This window comes from Rhamphochromis sp. 'chilingali' (genome assembly GCF_963969265.1).
Source record: "Rhamphochromis sp. 'chilingali' genome assembly, chromosome: 3".
Taxonomy (NCBI): Eukaryota; Metazoa; Chordata; class Actinopteri; order Cichliformes; family Cichlidae; genus Rhamphochromis; species Rhamphochromis sp. 'chilingali'.
Window position 1 is genome coordinate 46,883,840 of NC_137931.1, and position 18,210 is coordinate 46,902,049.

At 43.9% G+C, this 18,210-nt stretch overlaps 1 protein-coding gene across 3 annotated transcripts; it reads left to right on the forward strand.

Annotated features, from left to right (window-relative positions):
* The first annotated feature begins 1,360 nt into the window (after positions 1–1,360).
* On the forward strand, positions 1,361–18,179 carry plaat1 (phospholipase A and acyltransferase 1). Of its 3 annotated transcripts, none has more exons than XM_080877375.1 (5): positions 1,361–1,500; positions 12,967–13,016; positions 13,329–13,467; positions 16,127–16,395; positions 16,996–18,179. In XM_080877375.1, exons 2-5 carry the CDS (start codon positions 12,990–12,992, stop codon positions 17,095–17,097), a joined length of 537 nt encoding a protein of 178 aa, XP_080733501.1. In that variant the 5' UTR covers positions 1,361–1,500; positions 12,967–12,989; the 3' UTR covers positions 17,098–18,179. The 3 variants fall into 3 exon arrangements, with proteins under 3 accessions (XP_080733501.1, XP_080733500.1, XP_080733502.1); XM_080877374.1 differs by lacking the exon at positions 1,361–1,500 and adding an exon at positions 10,154–11,961; XM_080877376.1 differs by lacking the exon at positions 1,361–1,500 and adding an exon at positions 11,968–12,231.
* The last annotated feature ends 31 nt before the right edge of the window (positions 18,180–18,210 follow it).

Consider the following 18,210-nt stretch of genomic DNA (forward strand, 5'->3'; position numbering starts at 1 on the left):
TCGATTTGATTCCGATTCGATTCAATTCGATTCGATTTAAATCTGGGAAATTTTGCCTCAGACAGTCAGAAATATTATAATTCAGATCATTACATTTACATATTTTTCTATCTATAAAAAGGAAGCTGACACTTTCCAGACTTTATCAAAGGTGTGAGCATCACAGCAGATGCCTTTGTGTCAAAGTAGCTGAAGATAAAACACAGAAAAACATAAAGGGGATTTTCCTGGACTGGAATTTTATAAAAATATTCTGCAGTACATCAGAAACAAAAGAAAACCATTAATCAACATATGAACATTACCTCTGAAGTTAAACAGCGACCGACAGCGCTGTAAACAACGGTAGACTTGTGCGTAACAAGCAAGCGAATAATGCAGAAAACAGATTTTTAGACGGGAAACTGTTGTTGAAGTATACTGAGAGAGAGAGAAAGAAAGAGAGATGTGCATGAAGTGTGGTGGAAGCAAAACAGCAAAAGTCAGAGGGAATTCATGACGATGTTTTTATGAAGCGTAGTTTGGATCTTCTTTTGCTGCTGGTTTGGTCAATAATGTTTGGAGAGAGATCAAACTAACAGCTTTAGCTTCACCGCAAAAGGGCGTAAACACAAAGCGCAGACCCGCCGAAACTTCGGAATCAGCGAGCTGTCAGCTTTCAGCCCCGACCGTGTCCGTGCCGTCATGTGAGAGAAAGGCAACATCTCACTGATTCTGATCCGTCGGCGGGTCCGAGCTTTGTGTTTACATCTTTGTGCAGAATCTGTGTTCCTGCTCTCATTTACTGTTTTAGCTGTTTGGGGGTTCTTGAAATTTTGTGAGGTTTAACCTGAGATTCTGGCGTTTCGGGCAAAATAAATTTTAATGAATCGATATCACGTTATCCAAGCCAGAATCGATTTTAATCGATAAATCGATTATCAAAACCCACCCCTACTAGAAAGTACAGTACTGTAAATGTGACCGCTGCTAACTGATGTCGCTTTAGTTTAATTGCTGTTAAACTATGTGTGTTTTACTGTTTTACCGCTGCCATTTGTAATAATGTGAATTATTGTTTGCGAGATGTTTTGTTCCACAATAGATTGTGTTGCTGCACGGACGTTTTAGAGTGTCACACAAGTAAGGATAGTTAGGCTGTATGTTGCTATTGTACATGGCAGAGGACCAATCTGAGTCGCATGACTTGTTAATAAAACTTACTACCCCGTTGGGTAGGAAATAGATATTCTGGAGTCTGTCGTGAATGAGACCAGAATATAACATGGTGACAGCGGAGCAAGCTGCACGGCCGCTGTGAACCCCCGAGAGACGCCTGTCGGAGCGGTGAGCAACTAGCGGCTAATCGAGTTAGCACCGCCGCGAGGCATGGAGGGCCTTAAATCGCCGCCGACGCTGGTATTGGACTCCAGTAACCTATCACGGACATGGAAGACCTGGAGGGACGAGTTTATGCTCTATGTGGAGCTGACCATGGACTCAGACGGCGAACAGAAAAAAGTAAGCTTGTTCAGTTATCTCGTTGGTGAGAGCGGCAGGGAGCTGCTAGACACGCTAATGGGCGACACAGCGAGAGATCGGTGGACAGTTAAGGACATTATTGAGAAGTTTGACAATCATTGCAATCCTGTAGTTAATGAAACTGTGGAGCGTTATCGGTTCTTCACGAGAAACCAAGGCGCCAGTGAGACAATCGACAGCTATGTGACGGAGTTAAAGCTGCTGACAAAAACGTGCAATTTTGGAGTAATAAGGGACTCACTGATTCGTGACAGGATTGTATGTGGACTTCACAACCCGAGTTTGAGGGAGAGACTGCTGCGTGAGAAAAATATGACACTGGATGCATGCATACAGCACTGCAGAGCCGCGGAGCTGTCGCGGGAAAACAGCAAAACAATTTCGGGAGCTGCAGTGGAGGAGGTGCATGCTGTGCGTGGAGCTGCACGCCAGAAACGGATCAGCGACGCAGTGGACTGTAAGTTTTGTGGCAGAACACATGAAAAAAAGAAAGAAAAATGTCCAGCATACAGGAAGAAATGTAAAAAGTGTGGCAGAGAAAACCACTTTGCAGTTAAATGCATGGCACGTTCAGAGCAGAAGAGAAGGACGAATGTACACAACGTGACAGCATGTGAGAGTGATGAGTATGAGGACGTTCTCTGTGTTACAGAGGCAGACACACATGCTTCAACTACAAAGAACACTGACAAAGTGAGAGGCACTCAACTCTTTGCAGGCATGCTGATGGGCAAAGAGATTGTAAATTTTCAGATTGACTGTGGCGCCAGTTGTAATGTAATGCCAATCCACATGCTAAGCCCGAACACACAGTTGGAGGACACACAGACAGTGTTGATGATGTACAACAAAAGTAAGGTAAAGCCGTTGGGAAAATGCAAAGTTAAGCTACGTAACCCGAGAAATCAGAAACTGTATCGGTTGGAGTTTCAAGTGGTTGACAAAGACTGTAAAGTACCACTGCTGGGCAAGAGAGCCAGCGAAGCGATGAAACTCATAAAAGTACACTATGAAAACATCTTGAAACTGGACAGCATCGTTACTTCAGAGCACCCAACAGCCAATGAGTGGAACATGGATCAGATTAAAACAGAGTATGCCGATGTCTTCACGGGAGATGGCTGTTTGGAGGGAGAGTTAAGGCTCGAGGTGGATGAAACTGTGAAACCGGTGCAGTTACCAAAACGGCGTGTCCCTATTGCAATGATAAAGCCGTTAAAAAAGGAGCTTTTGGCTGTAGTTTTCAGCATGGAGAAGTTCCATCAGTACACATATGGTCGTAAAGTGGTGGTACACAGTGATCACAAACCCTTAGAGACCATTGTAAGAAAACCACTGTTGAGCGCACCCAAACGGTTGCAAAGGATGCTTATGCGCATTCAGAAATATGACATAGATGTGGTGTATGTGCCAGGCAAAGACATGTTATTAGCAGACACGTTGAGCAGGGCATATCTTCCAGAGTGCTCACCACAGGGCTCCATAGAGGAGGAAATAGAGAGCATTAACATGGTCACTCATGCACCCATCTCACCTGACAGACTAAACAGCATAAGGACTGCTACACAAGAGGACAAAGCACTACAGATCCTCATAGATACAATTCACAGAGGTTGGCCGACAGACAAAAGAGACACTGACGGTGACATCAGACCATACTTCTCATTCCAGGATGAACTGAGTAGTCAGGATGGACTTGTGTTTAGAGGTGAACGTGTTGTTGTCCCGACTACCATGAGACAGGAGATCATAACTAGACTACACTCGACACACCTAGGTGTAGAAGGTTGTCTAAGGAGAGCCAGAGAGTGTGTATATTGGCCAGGCATGAACGAACAAATTAAGACTTATGTGACTAAGTGTGACATCTGCAGGTCAGTTGACTACAGACAGCAGAAAGAGACCTTGGTCCCACATGAGATCCCGACTAGACCATGGGCTAAGGTGGGCTCGGACCTGTTTATGTTTGACAACAAGGACTACCTTATCACAGTGGACTACTATTCAAACTTCTGGGAAATTGACTATCTCCCGGACACTAAGTCCACCACAGTGATTAGAAAGCTGAAGGCTCACTTTGCCAGACAGGGCATCCCGGACATTGTTGTTTCAGATAATGGACCACAGTATACGTCCGGTGAGTTTCTGAGATTTAGTCGACTGTGGGGTTTCCAGCATAAAACATCTTCGCCAGGTTACCCTCAGAGTAACGGGAAGGCAGAATCAGCAGTAAAGACAGCAAAGAGGCTGCTGCTAAAGGCAAAACTGGCAGGGCAAGACCCGTATCTTGCGATTCTGGACCATCGCAATACACCATCACAAGGCCTGGAGACCAGCCCAGCTCAGAGGCTGCTCAGCAGGAGGACACAGACGCTTTTGCCAACCAGGACGAGCCTGCTAAGGCCAAAAGTCATTCCAGCCCGGCGGGAGTTGGAGAGGAAACAGAAGCGCCAAAAACTGTGCTATGACCGATCAGCACGAGACATGGACTCTTTGAAGCTAGGGGACAGTGTCAGAGTTCAGCCTTTTGACCGCCATTCCACTTGGAGCAGGGGAGTGGTGATTGGGACTGTCGACCCGAGGTCCTATGAGGTTCAGTTGGACTCTGGAAGTGTCCTGAGGAGGAATCGGAGGCACCTGAGACATGCAGGCGTGGTGGATCAGGAAAATGCCATAACGGACACCGGGGCACTGACCAGGTCAGTGACAGCTCCCTCAGACACTCGTGAGCGGCAGATCAAGACTGACGAGGTAACAGGGGGTGTCAGGACAAGGTCAGGCCGCAAAGTGGTTCCACCACTTAGGTACAAAGACTATGTTGCATAATGAGGATTTATTGTTTATTGTTTGAGGGGAAGAGTTGTGTATTCTGTGGATATTGAGGTTCACTACAGCTTACAGAAATGTACATGTTGGAATAAGTGGAATGCTTTTGTATTCTTTGAGTGTTTCATATTGTTTTCACCCTCAGTGAGAAGAAGGACAAATCAAAACAAAAGGACTTCTGTGTTTTCCAAAAAAAAAAAAAAAAAAAGAGAAGGGATGTAATAATGTGAATTATTGTTTGCGAGATGTTTTGTTCCACAATAGATTGTGTTGCTGCACGGACGTTTTAGAGTGTCACACAAGTAAGGATAGTTAGGCTGTATGTTGCTATTGTACATGGCAGAGGACCAATCTGAGTCGCATGACTTGTTAATAAAACTTACTACCCCGTTGGGTAGGAAATAGATATTCTGGAGTCTGTCGTGAATGAGACCAGAATATAACACCATTGTTTTTAGAACTTAAACGTGTCACCCTTGAGAAACAATATCGACTCTATATATTTTTTCTCTTTGAAACCGCTTTAGCGGCCAATTGTCCTGACCGTTCTTTTATTTTCAAACTTTAAGTGTCTAGTCTTCCTGTTCTTCCATTTGACGCAGCCCCCGCCAGCGTCAGCTCCAGTCTCAGGACAGGGGGCGGAGATAAGTGACGAAACGGTTGTCCGGAAACAGCCAAACAATGAGCAAAGAATGTGTCCGACCCGGAGCTCTCCTTTACTGTAAACGCCTGTCCAGGATATACGATTTAAAAAACAGACTCTCTGCACATGTTTCTGCAAAAAACGTCTAAGCATTTAGTGAAAGTGAAGTGAAAGTAAAACAAACAAAAAAAAAACACCCAGTGAAACTGAAAAAAATAAGTACTAAACCCGGTAAACCTGTTATTAAAACCAAATTAAACTAAAATCAAATTTAAAACGAAACCAAAGGTAAAAACCTTTGAAAAATGAAAATAAGACAGCAACTCAACCCAGGTTGATGTTTGTGCCCTATCCCAGTTTGATAGAGGTTACACACCATTTTTAGAATACATACAGTGCTGTGAACAAGTATTTGCCCTTTCTGTTTTCTTTTTCTTCTGTGTGTGTTTATTTGTCACACTTTCAGATCTTTTTCAGATCATCAAACAAATTTTAGCATTAGACAAAGATAACCAGAGTAAATACAAAATGCACTTTTTAGATCATGATCAAGAGTGGGGAAAAAAAGCTATCCACGCTTGGCTCTATGTGAAAAAGGTCATTTGAAACCTAATAACTGGTTGTGCCAGTCTTGGCAGCAAGACCTATAATCAAGCAATCATTTTGGTAATTGGCAATGAGTCTTTCACATCAGTGTGGAGAAATTTTTGCCTACCTTCTTTGCAGAACATTTTTTAAATCAGCCAAATTCAGGGAACGAACGGGGCGGACATACTTTGTCTGTATTTTCTGGTAGAAAGCAGAATTCATGGTTTCATCACTTACTGGAAGTTGTCCAAGTCCTGAAGCAGTAAAGCACCACCAGACCATCACACTACCACCACCATGTTTGATTGTTAGTATGATGTTCCTTTATGGAAAAGCTTCAGCTTTTGTCTCATCAATCCACAGAATAGTTTCCTAAAAGTCTTGAGGATCGTCAAGATGTTTTTTTGGCAAATTTTGGCAGTCAAGCCTTTATGTTCCTTTTGGTCAGCAGTGGTTTCCTCTTTAGAGCTCTCTCATGGATGCCATTTTTCCAGTCTCTTTCTTATTGTTGAATCATGAAATCTGACCTTAACTAGGGCAAGTGAGGCCTGCAGGTCTTTAGATGTTCTGGGTTCTTTTGTGACCTTTTGAATAAGTCGTTACTGTCCTCTTGCAATTTTGGTCGGGAAGGTTCGTCACTATCCCAGGTTTTCTCACTGTTGTTCACTGGAGTCTTTAGAAAAGCTTTAGAAATGACCCTAACCCTTCCAGACTGATAGATGTCAATGACTTTGTTTCTCATCTGTTGAGTTTCTTTAGACCGTGGCATGATGTGCTGATTTTTGAGGTCTTCTTGCCAGCTTCACTTTGTCAGACAGGATCTGTTTTATTGATTTTTTGATTCATTATATCTGCCAGTAATCAGGCCTGAGTGTGAATAGTGACATTAAATTCAGCTTTCCAAAGAAACACACAAAAAAGTCGTTAATCACAGTTAATTTACGATTTACAAAAGTAAGAGTTAACGACTTTTTTTACAGTACTGTATACAGCCAAACTGGTAATCCCAGCAGCAGTTTGGTTACTAAAGTAAAGATTCAAGAGCTTTATTGTCAATACAGTAGTATACACAGTATACAGTGTACCGCAATGCTGTTTCACCCTAAGCCCCCCATGGTGCATTTATACATATATAAAGGATATATCTCCAAGAGATATAAAACTAGGAATTACAAATAAATAATAAAATTAAGGGATAAAAAGGTACTACACTGAACAAAAATATAAACGCAACACCTTTGTTACTGCTCCCATTCCCCATGGGATGGACGTAGAGACCTAAAATTCATTCCAGATACACAATATAACCATCCCTCCCAAACAGTGGTCACAAATCAGTCCAAATGTGTGGTAGTGGGCACATCTGCTATATTGAGATAATCCATCCCACCTCACAGGTGTGCCACATCAGGATGCTGATCTGACATCATGAGTAGTGCACAGGTGTACCTCAGACTGCCCACAACAAAAGGCCACCCTGGAATGTGCAGTTTTGTCTCACAGCAAATGCCACAGATGCCACAAGCAATGAGGACGCATGCAATTGGCATGCTGACAGCAGGAATGTCAACCAGATCTGTCGCCCGTGCATTGAATGTTAATTTCTCAACCATAAGCCGTCTCCATAGGCGTTTCAGAGAATATGGCAGCACATCCAACCGGCCTCACAACCGCAGACCTCGTGTAACCACACCAGCCCAGGACCTCCACATCCAGCAGGTTCACCTCCAAGATCGTCTGAGACCAGCCACCCAGACAGCTGCTGGAACAATTGGTTTGCACAACCAAACAATTTCTGCACAAACTGTCAGAAACCGTCTCAGGGACGCTCAACTGCATGCCCGTCGTCCTCATCGGGGTCTTGACCTGACTCCAGCTCGTCGCTGTAACAGACTTGTGTGGGCAAATGCTCACATCCGATGGCGTCTGGCACGTTGGAGAGGTGTGCGCTTCATGGATGAATCATGGTTCACATTGTTCAGGGCAGATGGCAGCTGAGAATGTCCCAGTTCTTGCATGGCCAGCATACTCACCGGACATGTCACCCATTGAGCATGTTCGGGATGTGCTTGACCGGCGTATACGACAGCGTGTACCAGTTCCCACGAATATCCAACAACCTCGCACAGCCATTGAAGTGGAGTGGACCAACATTCCACAGGCCACAATTGACAATCTGATAGACTCCATGCGACGATGTGTTGCACTGCATGAGGCAAATGGTGGTCACACCAGATACTGATCGGTTCAAATCAAATCAAATCACTTTTATTGTCACATCACATGTGCAGGTACATTGGTACAGCACATGTGAGTGAAATTCTTGTGTGCGAGCTTCACAAGCAACAGAGTTGTGCAAAATACAATAATGTAAACAAGCAAAATACAAGAATGGCTACATCTGAAACGAATAAATATATGTACAATATATAATAGTATATGCATTTCTGGATGTGTATACTAAATATTTTTCTACGTGTGTGTGTGTGTGTACACATATTTTACAAATTAAATAGAGTAAACAATAAATAAAATATATAAAATAAAATATACAGAGTGAGACATGTGCAAAACAGTGGCGTTACTGTACAGTATGGAGTGCATAATGTTAAAGTTCCAGTAGTGAAGCTGAGGTGTCTATGACGTGTTCAGCAGTCTGATGGCCTGATGGAAGAAGCTGTCTCTCAGTCTGCTGGTACGGGACCGGATGCTGCAGAACCTCCTTCCTGATGGAAGTAGTCTGAACAGTTTATGGCTGGGGTGACTGGAGTCCTTGATGATCCTCCCCGCTTTCCTCAGGCACCGCTTCCTGTAGCTGTCTTGGAGGGAGGGAAGCTCACCTCCAATTATCCGTTCAGAGCACCGCACTACTCGCTGGAGAGCTTTGCAGTTGTAGGCGGTGCTGTTGCCATACCAGGTGGTGATGCATCCAGTGAGGATGCTCTCAATGGCACAGTGATAGAAGGTCCTGAGGATGCGGGGGCTCATGCCGAATCTTTTCAGTCTCCTGAGAAAGAAGAGGCGCTGCTGCGCCTTCTTCACTGTTTTGTTTGTGTGTACTGACCACGTAAGATCCTCAGCCAGATGTACGCCAAGGAACCGGAAGCTGCTCACTCTCTCCACAGCAGCGCCGTTGATGGTGATGGGGGTGTGTACTTCTCTGCACCTCCGGAAGTCCACTATCAACTCCTTTGTCTTTGCGACGTTGAGGGTGAGATGGTTGTCTTGACACCAGTGGGTCAGGGCGCTGACCTCCTCCCTGTAAGCCGTCTCATCACCGTTGGTGATAAGACCCACCACTGTAGTGTCGTCCGCAAACTTCACAATGATGTTGGAGCTGTTAGTGGCTGTGCAGTCGTAGGTGTAGAGTGAGTACAGGAGAGGGCTCAGTACACACCCCTGTGGAGCACCAGTGTTCAGTGTGATGGGGGATGAGGTGATGCTGCCCAGTCTGACCACCTGGCGTCTGTCAGACAGGAAGCTAAGGATCCAGCTGCAGAGGGAGCTGCTCAGTCCTAGATCCTGCAGTTTCCTGTCCAGCTTCGAGGGAACGATGGTATTGAATGCTGAGCTGTAATCTACAAACAGCATTCTCACATACGTGTCTCTCTTCTCCAGGTGTGACAGGGCAGTGTGTAGTGTCAGGGCTATGGCATCATCAGTGGACCTGTTGTGGCGGTATGCGAACTGTAGAGGGTCCAGTGAGTCGGGCAGTGCAGAGCAGATGAAGTCCCTGACCAGCTTCTCGAAGCATTTGCTTACGATGGGGGTCAGGGCTACAGGTCGCCAGTCGTTCAATGAGGAGATGGTGGAGGATTTGGGTACAGGGACGATGGTGGCCATTTTGAAGCAGGCTGGGACTACAGACAGAGAGAGGGAAAGGTTGAAGATGTGCGTGAACACTCCAGCCAGCTGAGCCGCGCATGACTTGAGGACGCGGCCGGGAATCCCGTCCGGACCAGTAGCTTTGCGTGTGTTCACCTTCCTGAAGCACCTCCGCACATCCTCCTCAGACACAGTGTGCGCACTGACGTCATCCGCGGTGCGCACACTGTCCGGTCTCATGGTGTTCGCTGTGTCGAATCTAGCGTAGAATACGTTTAGATCCTCACACAGAGAGGCCGTGGTCTGCGGTGTGCTGGTTTTCCCTCTAAAGTCTGTGATCGTGTTTAGCCCTGCCACATACTCCGAGGGTTGTCAAACTGTTGCTCCACCCTGTCCCTGTACTCACGTTTGGCTGCTTTGATCGTCTTCCGGAGTTGGTAATGTGCGTGTTTGTAGTCCGATGTGTTCGCGGAGGCAAAGGCGGTGCTCCGTGCCGCCAGTGCCGCGCGAACATCTCCGTTAATCCAGGGTTTTTGATTTGGGAAGGTTCTGGGTCCCCAGACCCCCAATAGCGCAAAAAACTGCACATTCCAGGGTGGCCTTTTGTTGTGGGCAGTCTGAGGTACACCTGTGCACTACTCATGATGTCAGATCAGCATCCTGATGTGGCACACCTGTGAGGTGGGATGGATTATCTCAATATGGCAGATGTGCCCACTACCACACATTTGGACTGATTTGTGACCACTGTTTGGGAGGGATGGTTATATTGTGTATCTGGAATGAATTTTAGGTCTCTACGTCCATCCCATGGGGAATGGGAGCAGTAACAAAGGTGTTGCGTTTATATTTTTGTTCAGTGTAATTACTAACTATACAATTCTATACAATACTATAATGGTAACTATAAAATATTAACTGTACGATAAACAAAGATAAACAAAGACAGGACAGAGACAATACAAAGTGGAATGTGCAGTAGGTATTGAATACCAGTTTCAAGTTATTGTCAGGATATTAACGAGACAAGACAAAGACGTGCAAAATGTGCAAATATAATATAATTTCGGTGTGTGTTCAGAACTCTGTGACTGAGTGTGCAAAGCATAGTGTTCCCAGGACCAGTTTGTAGTGGATTTGTGGTAGTATTTGTTGTTTTTGAGTCTTTTGATGATTATTGCAAGGTGTTTGTAGAGGTGTATGTTTATATCAGTCCTTTTGTGGTAGTGAGTTGAGGGCCCTGCCTGCTTGGGGGAAGAAGCTCTTGCAGTGTCTGGTCGTTACAGTTTTAATGCTGCGAAACCGTCTGCCAGATGGAAGGAGGGAGAATAGTGCATGTGAGGGGTGGAAAGTGTCCTTCACTATGCTGTTCGCATGTCGAATGATGTGTCTGTCACAGAGTTGGGAGATGGATGTGAGAGGGCCTCCAATGATCCTCTTTGCTGTCCTCACGATCCGCTGCGGAGACTTCTTTTCAGCGAGGGTGCAGTTCCCGTACCAGATAATGATGTAGCAGCAGAGGACGCTCTCAATGGTTCCCCGGTAAAATAATGTGAGGATAAGAGGAGGGAGACTGGCCTTCTTCAGTTTCTTAATGATAACGACTGTGTTTAGACTGTTCCCCCCATTCCATGTAAGGCCACCTGGGTTGGCTGGAAGACTGTTTACTTAGCCTGGCAGGATGAAGGACACTGTCTCAGCTGAACTCTGGACACACACACACATACACTGATATGCACACACTGATCCCCCCTCCCTTTCCAAACGCCTTCGATGCTTGTGCCGAGGAAGATGGCAGTCGACTGGACCAGCGCAGACATGCTGCAGGACCGGATGCGCTGTCTACACCGGCTCTCTCTCACCCTTTACCCGCCCCTGTTGTTTGTCTTGTGTTTCTATGGTGTATTGATAGTCATGTGCTTTTGTGCTGAGGTGTTTTTTCTGTTATCAAACTGTTCTCCCACTAGGAGCTCAGTCTGAGTGGAGTTTTTTTTTCTCCTCCTCTTACCTCATGTTATGTATTTTCGTTGTTTTTTTCCTATCAGCCTACCTCTCTGACATGTTTCCCCAATGTGATGTTTGTGTAAAGTTGGTCAGAAGGTTCCTTTGTAAGTGCGCATGCGCCATTAGCGTGCTGCTTGCTGTAACCCTAATTTCCTTCGGGATTAATAAAGTATTCTGATTCTGATTCTAAGAAAGTGAAGACGTTGTTGGGCTTTCCTCATGATGGTGGTTGTGTTCAGGTTCCAGGAGAGGTCAGCTGATATGTGCACACCCAGGAACTTGACACTGATGACCATCTCAACGGCAGATCCGTTGATGTGCAGTGGGGTGTGGGCCATTGAGCTCTTCCTGAAGTTAACAACCATCTCTTAAGTCTTCTGAACATTTAGAGACAGGTTGTTATTCTGACACCAGTCCACCAGGTGTTGTACCTAAACTCCACGATGTAAGATATTTTGTGCATCTGTCAGTTTCCAGGAACAGTGATCAGACAGAGTTAATCTGAAACCAGCTATATATCTGCAAACAGCTCCTTCTGAATGGGACAAAAGCAGGTAGGAAATGCCTGTGTGTGCGTGTTTATATGTGTGTGTCACTTTGACAGCTGGGACAAACTGCTATCAGTCAGCACAGCGGACAGTGAAATACCTCCACCAGGACCTCCAGCCTCTCGTTTTGTTTTGAGATATTCAAAATCTGCTCATCCTCTCAGGAACTCGTGTTCGAACCTCTTTTTTTCTCTTCTCTTGAATTTCTTTATGGTTTTGTGTGAATTTATGATGGGGAATTAAAATGGTGAGGAAGAAAAAGCTGCTGGTGTTTGAGTAAGTACTACTCTTGGACGCCTTTTCTCTTTAAAATGTTTGCTCAGTGTTGCCTATTTGGTCTGTAACCTCGATTTAGTTATTACAATATACTTCTGTCACATGACTTTATACATGTATGTTTCTGTATTTGTGGCAGCTCTCAGATGCTGATGCGGTTTTGATTTGGTGAATAATGTATGGACACTTATTTTCAACGTGTCTTAATACATACATACATTAATAATGAGATGGATATAGCAGCTGCTCTCCCAGGCAGATATTGATTTCATGCCATCCAAGTGAAATTTTATTCAACATTAAACTCTGACCTTGGGAAATATTCACACTGTAATCATTATCGTCCAGGAAAGAAAAATAAGAGAGAGAGGGAATTAAAGACATGAAATGACAGGTGAAATATTTTTTTCCTGTGTGAAATAACCTGTGCTCAAACTATTTTCTGTCAGCTTCCCTTTTGTGCTGCTGCTATTGTGGCAGCACAGGTGAAACAAGAGCTCATGTGCGTATTGTCTGTGCGAGCTGGTGTGTATTGTGCGTGCGTGTATGTATGGGTGACCTTTACATTGTGTTTTATCTAGCATTTTCTTGCTCTGGGAATTTTGTTATTTTCCCTTTCGAATCTTATCAGACTAGGAAAGGAAAGTGGAATTTCTCCATCTATTGGTGCAAAAGCAGTTTGTATTTATCAGCTGAATTGAAAGGATTTTCTCTCTGTTCTTCCTCTCTTCTTAGAATTTGTGGAAGCATGATGTGGGATGGATAAACAACTACAAAACTCTAATGTAAGTTTGCTGGATAATGTGCATTAGCCATGTGTGTTTTGGGGATTGAATGACAGCAGAGAGGGATACACATATGAGTGAGCGGTCACTCTAGCAGCAGTTTTCCTTATCAATAATAATTATATAATCTGTAAGCATGTAGCAGCGATAAGATTTCTCAAATCTAGTGAGAAAGGCTTCACATTTTGCAAGTGTGTTACAGATTTCACATTTTCTAAAATGACAAATATTCTATCAACTAAATATTTCTGTTATTTTTGTTATTTAAATGTCCTTTTAAGCATGTATGTCTCTCTGTGGCTCTCTGTGTAGATGGCCTCTAATGAGCTGGACCTTCCTGCCCTCTCCGGTGACCCCCAGCCTGGTGACCTCATTGAGATTTTCAGACCAGCCTATCAGCATTGGGCTCTCTACCTGGGAGATGGTTACATCATCAACTTAACTCCTGTTGGTCAGTAAAAGAGTTTCTAACGTAAAACTTGCGGCTATCCTCACAAATCTGACATAAACCTGTCATGTTTTAGACTGAGGTTAAAAGGCTCACATTACAAACTACATCCTGATGCTTAATTAAATTAGAGAATAGTTCTCTCTTGGCTCTTGACGGAGGCGGTCGCATTCTTCTCCCTCTCCCTTATCTTTCCTGCTTGGCTTCTCATGTCTTTTGTATAGTCTCGCTTTCTAACCCTCAAAGAGTTTCTCAGTCTTCTTCTCTAAAACCGAAAGAATTATGGATTTGATCAACTGGTCCCGTAGCGGAATTGACACCTTCCTGGGCTTGGGAGAGCCCGATTGTCCTGCGGAGACATTTGCTGCCGGATACTCGATGGTCGGTTGCATCGTTTGTCTGGCGACACTCTCGATGGAGGACAATGAACGACATCTACCAATTCGGAACCACGATAACAGAGTTCTGGCTGATTGGAGCTGGCTCAGACCTGGCTTATTGAAGTACAAGAAGCGGCTACAGCTGTTCAAAATCCCACAAGGCTGGCCGGCATGATAGACGATGGGCAGGGCTGTGAGTACTCAGACTGTGTTTTGAACTCAATATGGATACGATCTTGGAGAAGAACAACGGGAATTGAGAGAATTGGTGACCAGTGACGGACATTAGACCAATTGTAAAATTGGATGCAGTTGTTCTCACTAAACCTAAACATTCACCATCTTCACTCATACGGCCATCCCACTGGCACCAGCTGAAGGCCTGCCAAGGTTGAAGCTGACTGGAACAACAACCTTCCTTCAAGGCCATCCGCGCTGATCGAAGATTGTTGACTTTTGCATAACCGGGTGAAGGGACACTTTCTCTCGGTTGAACATGGAAAACGCACACACACGCATGTACACTGACACAGACCTACACTCACCCCCCACCCCCTCCAAACGCCTTCGAAGCTCATGTCTTTATGTTGTGAGATGTGATGATTTATGTGCTGAGGTGTTTTTTTCTGTTCTCAAACTGATCTTCCTGTTGGAGCTCAGTCTGGGGGGAGTTATTTTTTCTCCTTGTCTTTCCTCATGTTGTGCATTTTCCATTGTTATACCTCTCTGACCTGTCTTCCCCATGTGATGTTTGTCTAATGTATGTATGGTCGGAGGGTAAGATGGCGCTGGCAAAGGTCGGCAGCCTTAACCCAATTTCTTTCGGGGTCAACCTTCAGGATCAATAAAGTTTTATTGAATTGAATTGATTTGAATTCAAATTAATTTTAGCTTTGTTTATTTCACTAAGGTCTGGGCACTTCATAACTCCTGAGACGTCGTTTATCAAATAATTGAAGGAAGAGTGAAAGGAGGTTAAAAATTAATACAATACAACTTCGTTGACCTGTTAAACTGAAATACCCACTCTGACGCCACTGTGCAGTGACTAGTAACATGTAACATGTAAACAAATTCAGGTATGAAAATACTGATAAATCACTGATTTGTGCATGAAATGTTTGTATCCATAAATCATGCACACATTTTTGTGTATGCATTGTTAGTAAGTGAGGGCCATTGTTCCAGATGCAGCTTTGCAAACCTAAACTCTCCTGTCGTGCTCATTTTTAGAGAAAAGAGGCTTTATCTTGGCAAACTATTCATACTGGTTCAGTATTTTTCTAGCTGTCATGAATTTTAACATTCAACATGCCAACTGAAGCCTTTAGTCTGAGATGTAGCTCTTGGGTCATCGTGGGGCTATGATGTGCACTCCTGGGAATATTGTAGGATCGTGTTTACACACGTCTGAATGCTCCAGGCCAGCAAACTGCAGAAACTTTATAGAGGTGCTCACACTTTTTGATGATTATGTGCATTTTCCAGGGAAAGAGAGAGGATGTTCTTACTTTTTCACAAATACACCCAGAGTCCTGTAAAAATGTCCTTTTTCATAGTGAACTGCATTCACTGTGAAACGGGCTGGGATAACATATCACAATTTTCACCCCCTTTTAACCAAAACTTGTTTTTACCCTTTTTTGACAAGCGTGTGGCCCCTGTTATCTGCAGATGTTGGCATCCCCTCCCCCTGTTTCATACTTGAAAACGTCCCCATTTCTATCCGGTCTTTTAGTCTGATGGCATTAGCTGTTTCTGGGTCCAAACTCCGCTTCAGGTCCCAAAGTCAAATGAACACTGCGGTATAACTGAGCGTTACAAACTGTCTAAATTCTTTCATCTTAATAAAATGATCAGCGTTGCTGCTTTACCAGGTGTAACAATTCAGTTTAACATCCAGGCATCCATGAAAACTGAAGTTATGAAATTTAACTGAGTTTGAAGTTAGCAGGAGGTTAGCTCGCTAGTTTCCACCTAAACATGATAGAGTATGTTCTGACTGAGAGATTTAAAAAAAAATGAAAACGTACAGCTCAGTTGTTCTCTTGACTGAAGTTTGGTCCATTTACAGCATCCTGTGATTGCATTTGTCTCTAAACATCGGGAACCCTCACGTTAACTTTTATCGAGTGGAAAAAAGGTTAGCATTCATTCTCCAGCTTCATTGTGCTAATGTGTTTATATCTGGTCTTTAAGTCTGGCGTCATTAGCCTTAGCCTACAGAAGAGTCTTTCTTCTCTTCCCTTTGACAATTTAAATCATCTCCTCCTTTCCCACAGATGAGAGCCAGGCAGCCGCCATGTCCAGTGTGAAGTCTGTCTTCAGCAGGAAGGCAGTGGTACGCATGCAGCTACTGAAGGAGGTAGTGGGAAGTGATTCCTACCGTGTCAACAACAAGTATGACCACAACCACACACCCCTCCCTGTCTGTGAAATCATCCAGCGGGCACAAGTCCTCATTGGCCAGGAGGTCTCTTATGACTTGCTGGGGAGCAACTGCGAGCACTTCGTTACCCTTCTTCGTTACGGGGAGGGGGTGTCTGAGCAGGTCTCTCACTGTTTGTTCTGCTTCTGTCACTAAAAGCGACTAATAAATCCAAAACATTGTCCCTGTCATAGTCTCACATTGTCAGACATTTAAAAACATTGACCAAAGTGGCAAATCAGAGTGAACCTTAACATCAGGGATTTATCCATCCTAGGGCTCTACTATACCACTAAAATGAAAACATGATACTTTGTCCCAAAATATAATTTATAATTCTATTTTTCACCCACATATAATCTTATAATTGCTTTAATTATGACCATGTTCTGTATTGAAAACAACGACATCCAAATCTACTTTAAAGCTATGTTTAAGAGCCAAATACATCCTGCCAAAGCCTTAATCTTTACACAACAAATCAGCTTTGAATTAAATAATCAGCTCAAAAGAGTTTACGGGAAAAAAAGGTTTACTGTAAATGAATGTGTTGTTGCTTGCTTCCTCTTATAAGTTAGACAAATCTGAGTTACAGACTAATGAGTTAGTCTTGTTAAGTTTGGAATCATGCTGTATTGTAAATATGCAATAAAATCAATCAGCCTCTGCTGCTCCTATTCTAACTTGCAGTCCACGCCCTGCCCCTCCTTCTTGTCTCCACAGGCTTCACGAGCCATTGGGGCCATCAGTTTGGTGACGGCAGCAGCCAGTGCCTTCTCTGTCCTGGGACTGATCAACACACGGTCCAGAAACAGGCCTTTCTGACAGCTGTAGTCTTCACTAAAGTGTTTTCCCTAAATTCATTTGGCTGTGATAAAAAATAACAAAATAAACATTGATAAAGATTTAAAAAATGATGTTATGTTTATTAACAGACCCCATATACTATTACAATATGGCCGCAGTTGTTTGTTGATCCAGTCTTTGTTGTAGGCAGGAGTTGTGAATTATTTGACCAAATTTTTTTTTAACCCATGGAGCATTAATCATAGTTTGATGGGGTTAGGTTGGTGAATCTAAATTGCCTGTAGGTGTGAATAGTTGTCTGTCTCTTTGCGACAGATGGGTGACCTGTCCAGGGTGTACCCCGCTCCTTGCCCTATAGCAGCTGGGATTAGCTCCTAAAGAGATGGATGGACAGAAATGTATCATCACCTTTGTAACTGAAAAACTATAAGCACGCCGGACACCAGTATAGGCCAGAGTAAATACTGTGGATCCCTGTTTTCTGTAATTTCAGCAAACCAAGCATGGTGTGTTATTTTCACTTAATTAATTTTTGATCTGTAAAGAGTGATGCCATTAGATGAAAGCAATTAATGGGTAATGGAGAGTTGTTGAATGAATTAATTACAGTCTTATTTTACGTTGCTCAGACTGCCATGGTAAATGGCCTGTATTTGTATAGCACTTTACTTAGTCCCTAAGGACCCCAAAGTGCTTTACACTACATCCAGTCATCCACCCACAGGTGATGGCAGCTACATTGTAGCCACAGCTGCCCTGGGGCTCACTGACAGAGGTGAGGCTGCCGGACACTGGCGCCCTTTGACCACCACCAGTGGGCAACAGATGAAGTGTCTTGCCCAAGGACACACCGACCGAGACTGTCGGAGTCGGGGCTCGAACCGGCAACCTTCTGATTACAAGACGAACTCCCAACTCTTGAGCCACGATCGCCTGTATGCATGACAAGAACAGTCCTTCTCCCTCAATAGCAATTCATAAACATGAGCTATTTTTGTGTGTCTAGTACTAATCTTGTCCATATAACTGGATATATTTATAGCAGCAACGGCATTAATAATAATAATAATAATAATAATAATAATAATAATAATAATAATGCATTTTATTTAAGATATCGTAGTAATGTGT